Source organism: Pelmatolapia mariae, linkage group LG14, assembly GCF_036321145.2.
Source record: "Pelmatolapia mariae isolate MD_Pm_ZW linkage group LG14, Pm_UMD_F_2, whole genome shotgun sequence".
NCBI lineage: Eukaryota > Metazoa > Chordata > Actinopteri > Cichliformes > Cichlidae > Pelmatolapia > Pelmatolapia mariae.
In genome coordinates, this window is record NC_086239.1 from 39,888,417 (window position 1) to 39,904,238 (window position 15,822).

Below are 15,822 nucleotides of genomic sequence, written 5' to 3' on the forward strand. Positions count from 1 at the left end.
TTGCCCATTTGGCTGTTGTACAGGGGCACACCTTAACATCTGTATCCGGATCAGTTCCAGGAGGAGCCGCAGGCCAGAGCGCTCCTGGTGCTGAGGCCGGAGCCAGTTCTCTGGATTCAGCATGGTTGATGTGAGCCCAATCCACCGGGCCACTGCAGCAGACTCTACCTGGTCTCACTCATAATACCTGAACTTCCGTTCTGCACGTGCAGCCCCAGGCTACCCTGAGACCAGGTGGGACTGAGTCACAGAGCAGGAGCTGGCTGCAGTGACGTAAAACTTTAAAAGCGTTAGAAAAATGTGCTGACGTCATATCGAGGGGGCGATATGGAAGGAACTACAAACACACCGGTAGGGCATGTTTGTAGTTCCTTAAGAGCAGAGCGGGCGGTGATTGGCCGAGAGCCACAGCGACGGGCCCGCGCCTCCGCCCCGCCCCCAGCAGAGTGAGAAAAGCCCCCAAAGTTAACGACAACAACAAAACAAACCACAGAAGAAGAGGGGTAAACAACAGTAGGAGCAAGCAACATGGCGGCGGTGAGAGGAGCCGGGGTTTCAGAGCGGGGCTGCCTGGAACTTCAGGCCGCTCTGTGAGCCTCTGCCCGCGGCATGAAGCTGTCTGGGCTGCCGGCATCATGGCCGCTGTGACAGCCAACGCCCGCGGAGTCGTGACGGATCCTGCCGGAGTGTCCCTGCGGGGGAGCCGGCCTCCGGCACCGGGAGCCGGCGGGAGGTCCGCGGAGTCCTGGAAGGGACACATCATCCGAGAGCTGAAGCACCGAGACCTGAGCCAGCACGCCATGTTCCAGGACCTGATCCGCTTCTGTACGACGACCAAGTACAACTTTTATCCCCTTTAAAGCCATCACAGGCGGTCTGAGAGCAGCAGTCACCGGGCCGAACTCCATTAAAAAACCCAATAATTTAGTGTTCAGAGTTACAGTTTTACAGGCTGACGCTGAGAAATTACTGCACGAAGAAAGACACTGATCATTTTTGAGTGAGGTTTGGTTCAGAGAAATCAGGGCTTTGTATTGGGGGACCAAGAGGTTTTCATCAAAGGGCAGCAAAAGTAAATATGTTTAAATCAGAACTAACGTCCTCGCATTTACCCTCGTTACTAATCAGCCTGTTTAACACTCTACTCAGGAAACGTCACAGAAGGAGCTGCTTTACTTAGGAACAAAAAAGATGTTTTTTTGAATAGAGTTTGGTGTAGAGCTGTCCTATGTAGGGAAACAGGATTCCATCTCATCCAGGTAACTTCAGGGCTAACCTCTACTCATCGCCATGGTAACATATACTGCGAGCCTAACTTGCTCCAGAGCGGACCAGGATTAAAAAGCGGCTTCATGCGACTGCTTGTCCCGACTGCCAGTGATGGGATAAGTGAATGCAGATAACTGAGGGAAAGGTGAGCTTAACCCCAAACCTGGGACTGCAGTCGACATTCGTCACCACAGCTCGTATAAGAACATTTCATACGTTCAATAATCAGCATTTTTAACACTTTCTTAAAAGCAGGGTGAGATTCAGGGCTTGTTGGTCACGACAACTAGACTTTGGTTCAGTTGGAAATCACAGACTCTCAGTTACTCTGTTTTATATATTTATATTTTTTAGTTATAGCAGCTCTGAAACTAAAAATGGAATTTGTGACGGGCAGAAGTTTGATGAGAGTCATCCAACCTGTCCCACCAGTCAGACATCCAGTATAATCCAGTTCACCCTCGTGTAAAATCAGATTGTTTTTGAATGGAGTCTGGTTCATTTTATATTTTTATTGTGGTGAGTAGATCATTAACGCCTCTGCTCAGTGTTTTGAACCTCGCCAACATCCACCCTCCTTTCATACTTTGCTGACATTCAAGGACAGGAAGTAGTCGGAACAATTAAACCACACGTCGCCTCACTTCCTCTGCACAGTGAGTCATGTGTGACAGATAACCAGCCTGCTGCTGGTTTATCATCAGGCCGCACACACAGAATGAAAAAAGTGTTAAACATGACAGATTTTGAATGGAGTTTGGCTTTAGTCAATGAAAGCTGGGAAACATAATAAAATTAAGTCATAGTAGAGTAAAAATATCTCAGTGAAAACACGTTGTCCTGGTTTTTTGGTCCTGGCTGTCAGTCAGGTGCTCATCAGGTACAAACCTGGAGCACCTGGTTCCTGCTCCGCCTCCTCTGACCCCCCTTTCTGTCTGCAGACACTCAGCTGCTGGAGAAAACCAGTCTGACCAAAGGACTGCTGAGCAGCTCCGCCAGGTAACTCACCTGAACTCACTGTGTGTGTGTACATGTTCAGACATCTTTGTGAGGACAGAAAACTGACATGCTACTATACTTGTGGGGACCAGTAGTCACTGGTCCCACGAGTTTTAAAACATGTTTGAGACTCTCATTGTGGTTTTGGTGTCAGGATCACAGTTAGGTCATGGTTGTGGTTAGGCATTCATTTTGAATGTTAGGGTAAGTGGCTGGGATGAGATGAGTGAGGTGTCCTCACTAAGATATGAAAACGAGTGTGTGTGCTGAGGCTGTGTTTGTTTTGTGTGTGCAGGCGTCCCCCCGCAGGCAGCACCCCGCTCTCGTCCCTGCTGCAGCAGAGCATCCAGCTGAAGAAGACCACGGGAGAGGTCAGAGCAAACCCGCCCCCCTTTCAAAATGATCACGTGATCAGTTACGGCCAGGGTTAGGGTGACTCAGCCCGTAAAGTCAGCAGTGCTTACAGAGGTCAGAGGTCATCTGGTGGCCTTCAGGTAGAACGCAGGTTTTTGGGCACTTGCGCGTCATTTTTCCAACCTGGAAACTGCAGTGCCACTGACGTCCAGCAGAGGCAGCAGTGAGGTAGTCCCCACAGACGTGTTCACAGCCTCAACTCCAACTGTTTGGTCTCTGTAGCCAGCTGCCTCCTTCATAGCACCTGTACAAGGAGGACTGTAAGAGCCAAAGTCAATGTTTATGTTTAGTTTATTTGTTATGGTGGCACAGGTGTTTAGATTTTCCTGTATCTCAGGTGATTGCATGGGGGTGTGGTTGCATGTCCTTTACCTGACGCCAGTGTTCGCAACAGCGTCGTTGGGTGAGTGGTTTGTGGGCAAATCAGTTAATACATGCGCTATTTGTTTTGATTGAAGCACAGAGTTTGTTGTTTTGTTTTAAAATAAATACGCAAAATACAAGCGGGACTCAGTGTAGATTATTGGAGACGCGTCACAGCACAAAAACCAACTCAAACGTGTTTTATTGCGTGCATCAGAACAATGCAGAGGATTTGTGGATATACGTTTTGGAGTCACGGAGTTTTCAGATGGTCGGACGCTGTTCTCAGATGAGTTATTTATTTCTCGCCTGTTTAAATCATGTTATGGAATAAAGGGGCGTGGCCTATTTGACTGGCAGGTGGATGGTGACGCAGGTGTCTGTAGCTGGAGCTCTGGACCATGTTTGTGCTGCTGTGAGGTTACTGTAGTAACAGACCGTCCGAGAAGGCCGAGCCACAGTTTCGGTGAGTAAAATCAAGGATTTTGATTGGATGTCACTGAGCACTTAGCAGAAAGGCTCTGCAGGTTTCACAGCAGGAACCTTTATTAACAGATCCACCGATCGGGGGTTCCAGTTCTCGTCGTTTCATGAGCAGCAGCAGGTGTTGTTGTTGTTATGAACAGCTGTTCACCTGTTTCTGTTGTCACGCTCAGAGCTCTTTCAGCTCGTTCCTGGCGGGTTGGCTCATGTTTTTCTTTGAGGCCGTTGTGATAAAAACACAGCAGACTGTAACCGAGCAACAGCAGCCACTTCTTCCTCTTGTGAAAAAGCCGACGAGCAGATGTGATCGGTGTGATAAAAGTGAGAGGAACAGGCAGCCCGAGGGCGGTCAGACCACTTCACCCTGAGCTGCTCCACGAGCTTCGGCCTGCAGGCTGACGATCCGCAACAAACGCTCTGAGACCAGGAAGAGACAAGTTCATGAGGGGTGAACCGGAAACGTCGCCTGTCCCGCGTGGACGGGTCAGAGCTGGTGGTGGTCCTGCTCTGGCTTCATAAGCACACAGAGCAGAGGCTCAGCTATGCAGAGTTACAAACAAGTACTTTCTGTAAGTGAGCAGAGGGATGTTAGTGTCATTTTAGACATTTGTGTGCTCAGGAGGCTTTTTCAAAATGATACGATTCGTGAAGCTCTGTGTGAGGTCATCAGATCAGAATCAGACATGTGACAGCGTGACGCTAACCTCACCCAGGTAAAAGTCACGACCACGAGTAACCTCTGACCTCTCCCTCCCTCTCTGTGCTTCCAGTTAGCCTATCAGGTGGTGGAGCTGCAGCAGCAGATAAAAATCAAAGACGGCTTTCTGGAGGAGCAGCATGCCAGGTGAGTAACACACCTGAGACTGTCAGCTCACCTGTCAGGTGTAAAAACCTGCTGCAGGTGAGTTCAGGCTGAGGTCAGAGAGCAGGAGGAGGAGCCTCGTTCTGGTTTTCCTTGTTCGTTCGCTGAGTAGAAATCTCGACTGACAGCTGAGCTCAAACTGCACCTTAGAGCAGACGCTGCTGCTCGTCCACCGGGGGGCGCTGCGCCATCTGACAATAACTCAAATATCTGAACCGTCTGAAATTATTTTTAATAAAAGAAAAAATCTGATTCTTTATTCAAATATTCAAACATTTAAATATCTTTTGTCCCTTTTTTTGTCAAAACACAGCAAACCTCTTTATTATTTTATGTGTTTATTTTAAATGTGTTCTTCAAATCTTGTAAACTTTAGAAAAAAATCCATATTCTACTTTGACATATTGAGTCTCAGGTGTTTTAATACCTGCACAGCACCCTCTGCTGCCTCCAGTGTTTGTGTGAGCAGCTCCATTGCACGTCATACTGGTGTGACCTCCTCTTTCCTCCACCTTCAGGCTGCTGCAGGAGCGGCGTTGCCTGTCGCGAGTGTCTGATGCTCACCAGGAGCTGCAGGCACAGGTGGAGCAGGTTCAAGGGCAGAACACAGCGCTGAAGGTGGAGTACGACGCCCTCCTGGAGCGGCAGAGGGCGGCGGAGGGGAAACTAAGGCAGGAGACGGTCAGAGGGGAAGAACTGCTGGCCAAGGTGATGAAGCGGAAAAACCAGGCCGCAGCTCGGATGAACAGCCACAACGAACGCCGCTCCAGGTACCTGAATGCACCACGCACACCTGTGCATCGGTGTACCTGAACACACCGCGCACACCTGTGCATCGGTGTACCTGAACACACCGCGCACACCTGTGCATCGGTGTACCTGCAGGAGGGTCGGTGTGGATCCAAACGAAGATCTTCTTGTTTGTTTGTTTCAGAGCTCGAGAGGCAACCCTGCTGGCCGCAGCCAGGTCAAAGGTCAACTTAGACAGGTCAGCTGTCCATCCCCTGAGCTCTACATCGCCCTCTTCAGGTTTCTCTAAGTAAGAATAAATCAAATGCACGGGTTTCAGAACATTTACACTGAAACAGAATTTTAAAAATATTTTTTAAATTATTGATAAACGTTTTAAAAAGTTGACAAATTTTAAGAAAAAAAAGTATAATTTTGATTTCAAGAATGTTTTGAAATATTAAAGATTTTGAGACGATAATATTCTGAATAATTTCATATTTAGGAGGCTTACTGTCATTTTGTTGTGCTGAAACGTTTTCAAAGTCGGTTTATTGGCCATTAAAAGCTAAATTCTAAAGATTGATTAATAGACTACTCTGTTACTTCCTGTCACTGTCAGAATAAAATATGTTTGTGTTTCAGCTCATCAAGTGCTCCGAGCTCCAGATCGACGTCTCCAAAGAACGAGAAACAGGACGCGTCCACGGAACGAAAACCCATGCGACTCGTGAGGTCATCAATCACACCTTTGTTTTATTATCCATTTATTAAATACTTATTAACGATCTGTTAGCAATTTGTTAGTAGTTTTCACAAGTAACCCACTGACTACCTCAGGAGCATTTACACATAAAAGTCATTAATCCTGGAGGGAAATTGAGTTGTCATAGCAACATACAAACAACAGACAACAAAACAATCGTGTAGAAGTGGAGAGATAAGGATGAAGTGGGTGAGTTAGCGGGTCTGACGGCAGCTGAGCGAACGACCTCGTCTGCATCTTCAGATCTCAGAAGCTTTTCTCACAATAAGATCATGAAATCAAATTTGAGCAGGAGATCATTTATTAATTTTCTGTTTTATTGTATTGTATTTTCTCTCTTAGAGTTGAAATAAAAACTATTCTGACTTTTTATTGAGATCATTGTAATTGTTTCTATTATTAATGTTAATGTTGTGCATATTTGCTCAGCAGGGTGGTTACTAACGTAACTGCGGCTTCTTTAAATGAGATGATGAACTGTTTCTTCTCTCAGGTCAGCGTCGGTGACGTCTCCGAGGATCCTGACCTCCATCAAAGAGCTGTTCGAGTGAGTTGTGACCACCATTATGTTTTGTTTGGTTCATTCATTCAGCTGCTCAGCGAATGAATGAATGACTCTGTGTGTGACATAAGCAGGAAGAGGCGGGGCCACTCGGTCTGCAGTCAGGAGGAAGATCTCGTCTCTCCTGTAAGAATCTGTGTGTCAGCCCGAGTCCCGGCCAGAGCTCTGCAAGTCCTGGTAGCGCACACACACACACACACACACACACACACACACACAAAGAACTCCTCTGTTCTCACTACCCAGCATGCCTCTCTGCTGACCTCCGGCCTGGTTCACACGGAGTAGAACGTTTACACGATGCTGTAATGTTTCCTCTGTTTGTTTGTTTTTCAGGATGCCCATGAGCAAGACATCAACGCCGTGCGGTTCAGCTCCAGCTCAGACCTGCTGGCCACGGGGGGGACAGACAAAGTGATCAAACTGTGGGAGGTCAGGGCAGGTAAACTCACCTGAGGCCCGCTCGTTGTTTTTCTGTATTATCGCTGATTTAAAGGACAGGTTGTGACCTCACTGCTGATGTCATCAGGTTTGCTGACTCACAGAGGGACCCTGGACGGCAGCACGGAGGGCATCACCTGCATCGAGTTCGACCCCATGGTGAGGAAGTCACCTGAGCTCACCTGTAAATGGAGCACTGAGGTGTTTCTCACTCGTGTGGGCGTTTGTGTTTTTAGGGCTTCAGGATCCTCGCTGCGTCCTACAGCAAGGCGGCCATGCTGTGGCAGCTGGGCGACTCCGTTCCAAAGGTAAAGGTGACTCACCGCCCGGTGTGTCTGATTAATGACGTGAAACATCAACTTGTAAATTCCGAACACGAACACAAAAAACTGTGATTTTTAATTTACAATGAGTTTTAAAAAGCTTTTATTTTGAAATTGTGTTTTCTGCAGATCTGGAATGTAACTGTGTGTGTGTGTGTGTGTGTGTCAGGTGACTCTTACAGGTCACAGCAGGAAGGTGACGGCAGCGAGGTTCAGCAGCATCCTCCATCAGGTGGTGACAGGAAGTGCCGATGGCACCATCAGACTGTGGGACCTGCGGCGAGCTGCCTGTGAGTAACCGTGCGTGCTTGCTGCTGATTGGCTCATGGCGTCCCTGCAGGTGGAGTGTATTTAAGGCAGACTGTGTCCCTGCAGGTCTGCAGTCGCGTAATGTGGCGAAGTACTGCAGCGACCTGGTGTGCTCTGAGAACTGCATCATCAGCGGACACTACGACGGGCAGATCAGAGTGTGGGACTCCAGGTTGGTCTGTCGCCGCCGCAGCACACCTGTGCACCACCTGATGCTGATCCACGCCTCCGCTTCAGTAGAATCATTAGAATCTGATTCCTTTCATTCAGACACCCGACCCTCTCGTTTACTCCTCCCAGCCGTTTCCACGGTGACACCCCGTCTCCCTCTGTTACTTAGCAACAGCTTAACTCACAGACTCCCCTCAGTGTCCTGCAGTGTCTGAAGCAGCAGGTGATTGACAGCTCTGCCCACCATTTACACGCCAGCATCAGCTCTCACTGCGCGTGATTGGTCAGAAACCGGATGATGTCGTTTTTACCTTTTTATCTTCTCCAGTTTTCTGTTTCTGATCATCGGTCCAGTGTAAAAGTTGTTAAGGACGAGCCCCTGATGCTTGCACCTGCTCTCGTGAGCTTTGGTGCCATCAGCTGGTCAGACATGAAGGCGTGTTTAAAGCCGTCCTTAAATCAAACGCTTTTCTTTACGTTCAGGGTGGCGAGCTGCGTTCAGGTGTTTCCTGCTCAGGGAAAAGTCACCTCGTTGGACCTCAGTTCTGACCATCGCCAGCTGCTCAGCTGTTGCCGTGACGACTGTCTCCAGCTGTTCGACCTGAGGAGGTGGAGCAACGAGCGCGTGACCTTCAGGTACGTCAGGACAAGGTAATGCTCTGCCGAAACGAACTTCCTGTCCATCCGTCTGACGTTTGTCTGTCTGTTTGTGTCTCAGAGCCGACGGGTTCAAATGTGGCAGCGACAGCACCAAAGCCGTCATCAGGTGAGTCACATGATCAGTGACATCAGAATCAAGCACTACAAGGGTCAGTGAAGCAAAAAACTGTTAGCCGTGCTTAGTAGGCAGGCCCTGAGTAAGGAAAAGGCTTACTTTGAGTTGAGTGACCAAAGCAACTACCAATGAGAGTGAAGGATACTGCTGAATGACAGAGAGGACATGTGACCATCACTGGTTTGGTGCAGATCCTGTGTTGATGAAAAATGAGCATGTGACTGCGGGACGTCTCGCTTTGTGTCAGAATTACAGATGAAGCTGTTCCAGAGGTCCAGCTCAGGGGCTCCAGTTAGCTGAGGTGTGTCACCCTCCACCCCTAATAACGCAAACTTTCATTCTTAAAACAACATAAACAGGAAAAGGCTGTAAACACTGCCGCCTCTGCTGGACGTCAGAGGAACTGCAGGTTGCTGTTTGCTGTTGAGTGCAGTGTCAGTCCTTCCTTGTGTCTTTGTGTTTGAATCACTTTGTTGGGTTTCTCTGTTTACTGTAAATCTTTAACATCACGTCCTCGGAGCGGCTGCAGGTCGGCCCGACACGTGCCTGTAAGCCGTCCTGTCCGGCTGGACGCGCGGAGGCGGGGCTGCCAGCAGAGTTTGGCTCGGTGCTCTGATCGATTCTCACGAGTTTAATCGTCAGATGGAGAGGACTGTTTCTGGGCCAGAGAGATAAAAATAGGGCGAGCTGGACACGGGGAGAGATGAGATTGGGAGATTGGTTCATTTTCTGCTGTTTCCATGACGACAGCAGGGCAGGGATGCTTTGCGCCTGTTCGGCTCCCTGACAGAATCACTGCACATGTGAGTCCAACATGCACAGCTGCTCTGCCTACACTACGCCTCGTCTACTGTTGGATTCGTACCTGTGATTCCTACATTTGTCTGTTCTCGTCGGGTCTCGTGTTCAGCTTCTCGGGAGCCAGACTGACAGTGTCTCTAAATTCTTCAGACTCAGCTGTCCACACGGCGGGAAACCGCTGACAGCATTTTAATCTGCATGAGGCCACATGCACACCTGCGTCAAAGCAGAAATGACAGAATATATTTCTTCACTTTGTACCTCAACTCCTGCAGAAGGTGAAGCAGTATAAAACACATGTGCTGAGTATCAGCGGCAGCACGCGTCACAACTTTCACCGACGCGTCAAAATCTTTAGTGAACGCCGACTCGGAGCAGCCCTCGACGCTCTCTCCTGACCTGAGCAATTTGTTAAAGTTGTCATGTAAAGCTGGTCTATGAAAAACACAGTTCTGTTTGATATAATTCGGAAAGCAGATTTTAAACATCTGATATCTCAGTTTGTCAAGTGCTTTACAATCCCAGTTGATTCTGATCGAATTAAGAATACATGGGCTGAAGACCTCGCTGTTCCTCTGTCTGAGGACCAATAGTCAAACTGTTTGTCCAACATTCAGAAAGGCTCAATAAACGCCAGATATAAACTAATCCAGTTTAAAGTCATTCACAGATTACATTTTTTTAAACTTAAACTTAACCGGATCTATAATTCTGTATCCCCCTGTGTAGATGTAACATCGGTGAAGGTTCCCTTGCACATCTATTTTGGCATTGCCCTGTCTTGAAAGCTTTTTGGAGCCAGATTTTTACGTGGTTTTCAAACCAATTTAGGAAAAAAGTACCACTTGATGGTACACTGGCTATACTTGGATCATTTGTATCAATCGAATCTTTTTCATTTTCACAAAAACAGATAATTACATTGGGTATGCTGGCTGCAAAGAAACGTATTCTTTTACAGTGGCGGTCTTCTTTGGCCCCGTGTTTTAAAAGGTGGCTTAATGAGATGGTGTCTGTGGCCAGGGTGGATCAGATTAGATTTGATAGAAAGGGGAAACTGGCGAGTTTTGTATGATTTGGCAGCCATTTCTAGAATTCTTAAAAATTAATTGCTCATAATTCATGTCTCACACTCCGTGTGAATTTTCTTATTTAGTTAATATTGTTATAATTTTTTCTTCCTCTTTTTCTTTTTTTCATGCTTATAAGTTCACAAATGCTAAATGTAGTAATTGTCCTCAGTTGAATCTGTATAAGCATGTTGTGTTTAATTTAAAAGCAAAAAATAAAATAATAGAAAAAAACCCACAGTTCTGGGTAAAAGCAGCTCCCTCTTTCAAAATAAAATATTAATATTTATATGGAGCTCCTTTATTATTGAGCTTGTACAAACAGGTTATGTTTGTGACTGGACCAATGATATAACTGCATTTTACCTGTGCTGCTCTGTCAAAACACTAGTTGGCGCTGGCATCTCTCTGAACTCTCTTCCAACTGTCCTCCAGTCTAAGAACCAGTTTACATATGGGAAAACTATTGTGTTGAACTGTTGTTGTGAGCAGAATCAGTGCAGCGTGTTGCATTTGTGGGGCGTTGCACATCAGGTCACAGCGTAGGGTTCAGAGGGTTTGTGGTTGCAGCGTAATATGAGACTAGTGTAAATCCCTCTTCAGTGTCCGAGCTGGGAGTTCTCGGCTGTGCAGACGGAGAGAATCGTGGAGCAAATTGCTCACAGCAGCAGGAAGTTTCACGTCGGAACAGCTGTTTCACCCAGATGTTCTCTCTCTTCAGTCCAGACTGCTGCTATTTGGCGGCCGGCTCTGCAGACGGTGCCGTTTACATCTGGAATGTCTCGACGGGCAAGTTGGAGACCCGCCTACCCGACAAACACAGGTAACACCGAAGACGTGAGTCAGCTGATCAGCACAGTCGCTGCCAGTGCAGGGTCCTAAAGATGAGAGGCTCCAGCTCAGCTCCCTGTGGGACTCCAAATGCTGTTAGCTCAGCTTTACTCTTAGTGTTTGCCGTAATCCACAGACTACAGTGTTCCTGATGAGAGGGTAGTGTGAGGCTGCAGGGCGTTCCCTGGAGGAACTCCAGGCCTAATGAACTACAGACTCCTCCAGAGTGACTTGTGTGTTGCTGTTTGTGTAAATCTCCATGAAGTTTAAGGGCCCGTGATGGCGCCTCGAGAGACCCCGCATGTGTTTAACCACAGAGAAAGTTTCGACTGTCCCTTTAACAGCCTGCTCTCTTTCAGCTCGTCCATCAGCGCCGTGTCCTGGTCTCTGTCCGGCGAATACTTCGTCAGCGTGGACAAGAGCAAGCGAGCCGTCCTCTGGAGTGACATGTGAGGCAAACCCACGACGAGGTCACGTTGTCATGGAGACGCGTCATACATCCAGCCTTGATTGGACAGACAGCTGTTTGACAAAAGTCTTTAAGCTATTTGTTGGTTGGACCAAAGGGAAGTGACCTTACGTTGTTGTGATCTATGATAACCCGGAAGAATATTAACGAGGGAGGAGAACACGGACTTTCTACCAGCTTTAAGCTTTTTCTGTGTAAAACCTGTGTGAACAAAGGGAAACGTTCCTGCAGCGCTTGAACCATTTTACAGCGGACAACGCCAAAATGAAGCGAGGCCGAACGGCTCATCGGTCATGCGTGCACACGTCAGCCCGCGGCGTGCGCTGTGCTCGTGGACTGAAACCAAGCTAACTGTTTTTTACCTGGAACGAGTAGAACGTTTTTGTTTTTATAGTTACAGACAGATTAATAACTCACACGCTCCTAACAGTCCCGTTTTAGATTTTAACGTTTTTCCCGCCCTGTCTCAGCTTGTTTTGGGTCCTGAGAAAGTCTTAAATTGACATTTGTTAATAAAAGATCTGAAACGGTTTTAAACTGATGTTTTCGGTCACCTCAGATTCATGTCCTCGCTTTTACATCCAGAGCGGGGCCACAGCTCGACACTGAAGCTCCACCCACCTGCTGGCAGTCAATCAGAAGAAAGTTGTCTTTAAAGGGGGAGGGGCCACCACCCTCAGACTGCCTTAACCTTTGAACCCCTGAGAAGAAGCTTTCAACGGTCACCGCTTCGTTCAGGCCCGGGAACATTTGCTCCTCTGTGGGAGCTCCTGAGTCCTGAATTTAAACCAGCCGCTCTGGGATCGGTGGGAGTGTTTCCAGTCTCTTTGCTCTCAGCCGTGGATTTACATTTAAAAGGCTCCTGCATGCAGTCACTGTCTGAGTGATTATTTTGAACTGTAAGTGATGCAAAGCTGCAGAACGTGTCCACCTGTGTTGTCCTGCGTCTGTGTATCTGCAGCGAGAGGCTGCCGCTCAGGTAAATGTAGCGCTCAGGTGTGTTTTTGTCTCAGATGTCGTTCTGTCAATGTTTTTAATATGTTGGTAACGTTTCTGCTCTCAGCTCTAATAAACGCTGATCTCTAACCATCTGTCCTTCGTCCTGTCGTCTCCTCGCTCCTTTCTGCTTGAAGGCTTTGTTCATTTTTTTAATCACAGTCTGAAGTCATGTCCCTGAGTTTAAAAAGACAAGGTGATGATGATGATGATGCTGATGAGGAGCTTCGGTGCTGCAGGCTGCTTCACACTGAGGTCATTGATTAGGAAACAGAAAGCAGCTGCTGCCTCCAGACTGACCGAGCGCTGACCTACTCGCCGCGTCAAGTGTTAGAAAGCTTCTGTTTTCCTCCACTTCTCACAGAAGCCTCTCATTTTGACCAGGTGGATGGTTTCTATCAGTCATGGCAACAACAGATGAGTCAGTCAGGTCTGATGTGCTTCATGTTTCTTCTGCCGTCGTCTCACAGAGCGAATCAGGTGTTTTCAGCTTAAACTCCACCCATCACTCCTCTGTCATCCACCCCGTCTGCTGGATATGAAAAAGCTCATCTATGAGGGATCAAGCAGGCATCCTGGTCAGATGCTGAACCACCGTTTTGAGGACTAACAGCTCTATTGAGACTCTCCCCAACGACTGCGCTCTTCAGCCTCTCTAAGCACAGACATCTTCAGATGAAGCTCATTTCTGCAGCTTGTACCCGTCTTCCTCCCCTCACAGCCAGCGGGTCACAGTAGATGATCAGAATCATCACAGAAAGATGAGTTTAAAGCTGTTTTTAAAAGAGACCACTGAGTCCACAGATCTCAACTGAAAGGCAGAGACATCCACAGTCTGGGGACCACAGTTACAAAAGCTCTGTCTCCTTTTGTTTTCAGCCTCGTGTGCTGGACAACCAGCAAGACCTGATCACATGACCTCAGGGACCTGCTGGGAATGTATGGATGTAAAAGATCTCTGATGTACGCCGGTGCTTGTCCATGCAGAGCCTTGAATGTAAGAGTCATAATGTTAAAGTGGATTCTGAATTTAATAGGGAGCCAGTGCAGCTAGATCAGCAGGGGAGTGACGTGGGAGGACTTGGTCAGAAGCTTTGCAGCAGCGCTCTGAACATCCTGCAGACGTTCCAAGGAGGCTTTACATAAACACGTGAACAAAGAATTGCAATAGTCCAAACAAGATGAAACAAAAGCATGTTGTGCCATTTCAGAGCATGACACAATGGGACTCAGCAATGTTACTCAAGTGATAAAAACAGGAGCTGACAAGAGATTTAACGTGAGCGTCCAAAGTCAGAGCTGAGTCAAAAGTTACACCAAGGTTGATAGATGAAGCAAGAGGACCTAAATTTTCCAAAACCCACAAACGAGGACTTTAGTTTTCTCCTCATAAAGTTGAAGAAAATTATCAGCCATCCAACCTCTAATGTTTGTTGGAGTCTATGCACCTATGCAAAAACTGTAGCTTGGAAACATCTTGGGGCTTAAAGGAGATATATAACTCAATATCATCTGCATAGCAGTGATACGAAATGCCCTTAAAAGTGCTCAATAAGTGCTGAAGAGGAAGTAAATACAACAAAAACAATAAGGGTCCCAACACAGAACCTTGTGGCACACCACAGGCAAGAGAAGTAGAAGAAGAACTGTAGATAGAGGTAGCCACAGAAAAGGATCACTCATGCAAATAAGATTCAAACCAGTCCAAAGCAGACCCTGATACCCAGTGTCTCAGCCTATCTAACAAAATGTGATGGTCAACAGTATCAAAGGCAGAGGTCAGGTCCAACACCAGCAAGACATTCTCCTGCATCACATCTCATCAAGATGTCACTGGAGGTTTTAATAAGTGCAGTTTCAGGAGCGTGTCTCTACGAAAGCCAGACTGGAAATTATCCAGGATGCTGTATTCATCCAGAGCAGCTATAAGCTGCTTAGCAACAACCTTTTCTAAAATCTTAGTGATGAATGGTAGTTTGGAAGTTGGTCTATAACTGCTAAGCAGAGAAGCATCAAGCTTGGGTGAATGACAGCATTCTTACAGTAAACAGGGACGTGACCAGAAACCAGTGAAGTATTGATGACTGTAAGCACACAGGGACCAATAGACTGAAAGACATTTTTAAACAAACATCCAGGTAAAATATCAGGAGAGCAGGAGGACGCTTTCATCGAATTAACTAATTTGACCAGCTCAGGTAAGGACACAGGTAAAAACCTTTCTAAAATAACAGGCCTAGCTTGAGTTCAAGCAGAAGGAGAGATATTGTTTCTCACATTGCTGACTTTTTCAACAAAGAAAGAAAGTTTTCACAATCTTCATTCAATGAAATTGGGACAGCAGTTGGAGCAGGAGCAACAATATCACTAACGGTGTCTAATACTACCTTGGGGTTACCTTTGCTCTTTGAAACTAGGTCTGAGTACCCATAGCTTCAGTCACAGGTGAGGCTAAGGATGTCGATTGACGGCTAATTCAACAGCTTTGCTTATGCGCTCAGTTGTGAACCACCCCAAGAAAAGCTGGATCCATGAAATCCCCAGACCAGATCCCGAGGCCCCTGAAACAGACGCCCTTCCCCTTCTGGACAAACTAAAAACTTCCATCACTCGCGAGCTAAGAGCAGCAGGGTGGAGGCAGATGGGGGAACTGCAGGACGCAAATCTAAAGTGTCAGTGCTCATGTAAGTAAAGACGAATGGCCACATTAATGTGAACAAATAAAAACAGTGGGCCTCACGCAGGGGCTTGTGGTGCGTACCCATACATTTATAAAGCATGATGAGAGATAAACCTGAACTGCTTCACACTGATGTGACTGAACCCGAGTACAACACTGCCTAAACACCTGCACTAAATGTCCAGCAGGGGGCGACTGGTTGTAAGAAGTCACTGATGACGAGACGTAAACATGTTTAAAAGTCAGTACTGAGGGTTGGATTAAGCAAAGAGCTGAATTTAAACGCAGTGATGCGCAGCTGGCAGTGAATGTTCATAAAAAGCGATTAGAATGACAGTGACTTTCTTTGCACTCTGATCCGTTTCCTTCCTCGGGCTGTAAACATTCAAGCCTGGAAAAGTGTCCAAATTTAGAGGAAAGAAATATTTATTTAATGAAGGACAGATGGAAGGAGGGTGGAGGTCAGAGTCCAGCTGTCAGTGTGATGCTCCTGTCAGACAGAAATATAA

The 15,822-nt window shown here is 47.1% G+C and overlaps 1 protein-coding gene across 3 annotated transcripts; it reads left to right on the forward strand.

The window, feature by feature from the left end:
* The first annotated feature begins 410 nt into the window (after window positions 1-410).
* Window positions 411-12,728, forward strand: LOC134641379 (protein Atg16l2). Of its 3 annotated transcripts, none has more exons than XM_063493777.1 (18): window positions 411-825; window positions 2,211-2,268; window positions 2,564-2,639; window positions 4,299-4,372; window positions 4,909-5,160; window positions 5,325-5,429; window positions 5,765-5,854; window positions 6,379-6,432; window positions 6,519-6,624; window positions 6,784-6,889; window positions 6,977-7,047; window positions 7,125-7,196; window positions 7,381-7,501; window positions 7,587-7,692; window positions 8,175-8,327; window positions 8,410-8,457; window positions 11,059-11,160; window positions 11,528-12,728. In XM_063493777.1, exons 1-18 carry the CDS (start codon window positions 636-638, stop codon window positions 11,619-11,621), a joined length of 1,878 nt encoding a protein of 625 aa, XP_063349847.1. In that variant the 5' UTR covers window positions 411-635; the 3' UTR covers window positions 11,622-12,728. The 3 variants fall into 3 exon arrangements, with proteins under 3 accessions (XP_063349847.1, XP_063349848.1, XP_063349850.1); XM_063493778.1 differs by having other exon boundaries at window positions 6,522-6,624; XM_063493780.1 differs by having other exon boundaries at window positions 5,325-5,378.
* The last annotated feature ends 3,094 nt before the right edge of the window (window positions 12,729-15,822 follow it).

Bases quoted from the DNA above. Each gene is read 5' to 3' on its own strand.
- LOC134641379 (XM_063493777.1), top strand. From the start codon at position 636: ATGGCCGCTGTGACAGCCAACGCCCGCGGAGTCGTGACGGATCCTGCC. The intron at 4,373-4,908 runs GTGAGTAACACA...CTCCACCTTCAG, and splicing joins CTGGAGGAGCAGCATGCCAG to GCTGCTGCAGGAGCGGCGTT. The intron at 8,328-8,409 runs GTACGTCAGGAC...TTTGTGTCTCAG, and splicing joins AACGAGCGCGTGACCTTCAG to AGCCGACGGGTTCAAATGTG.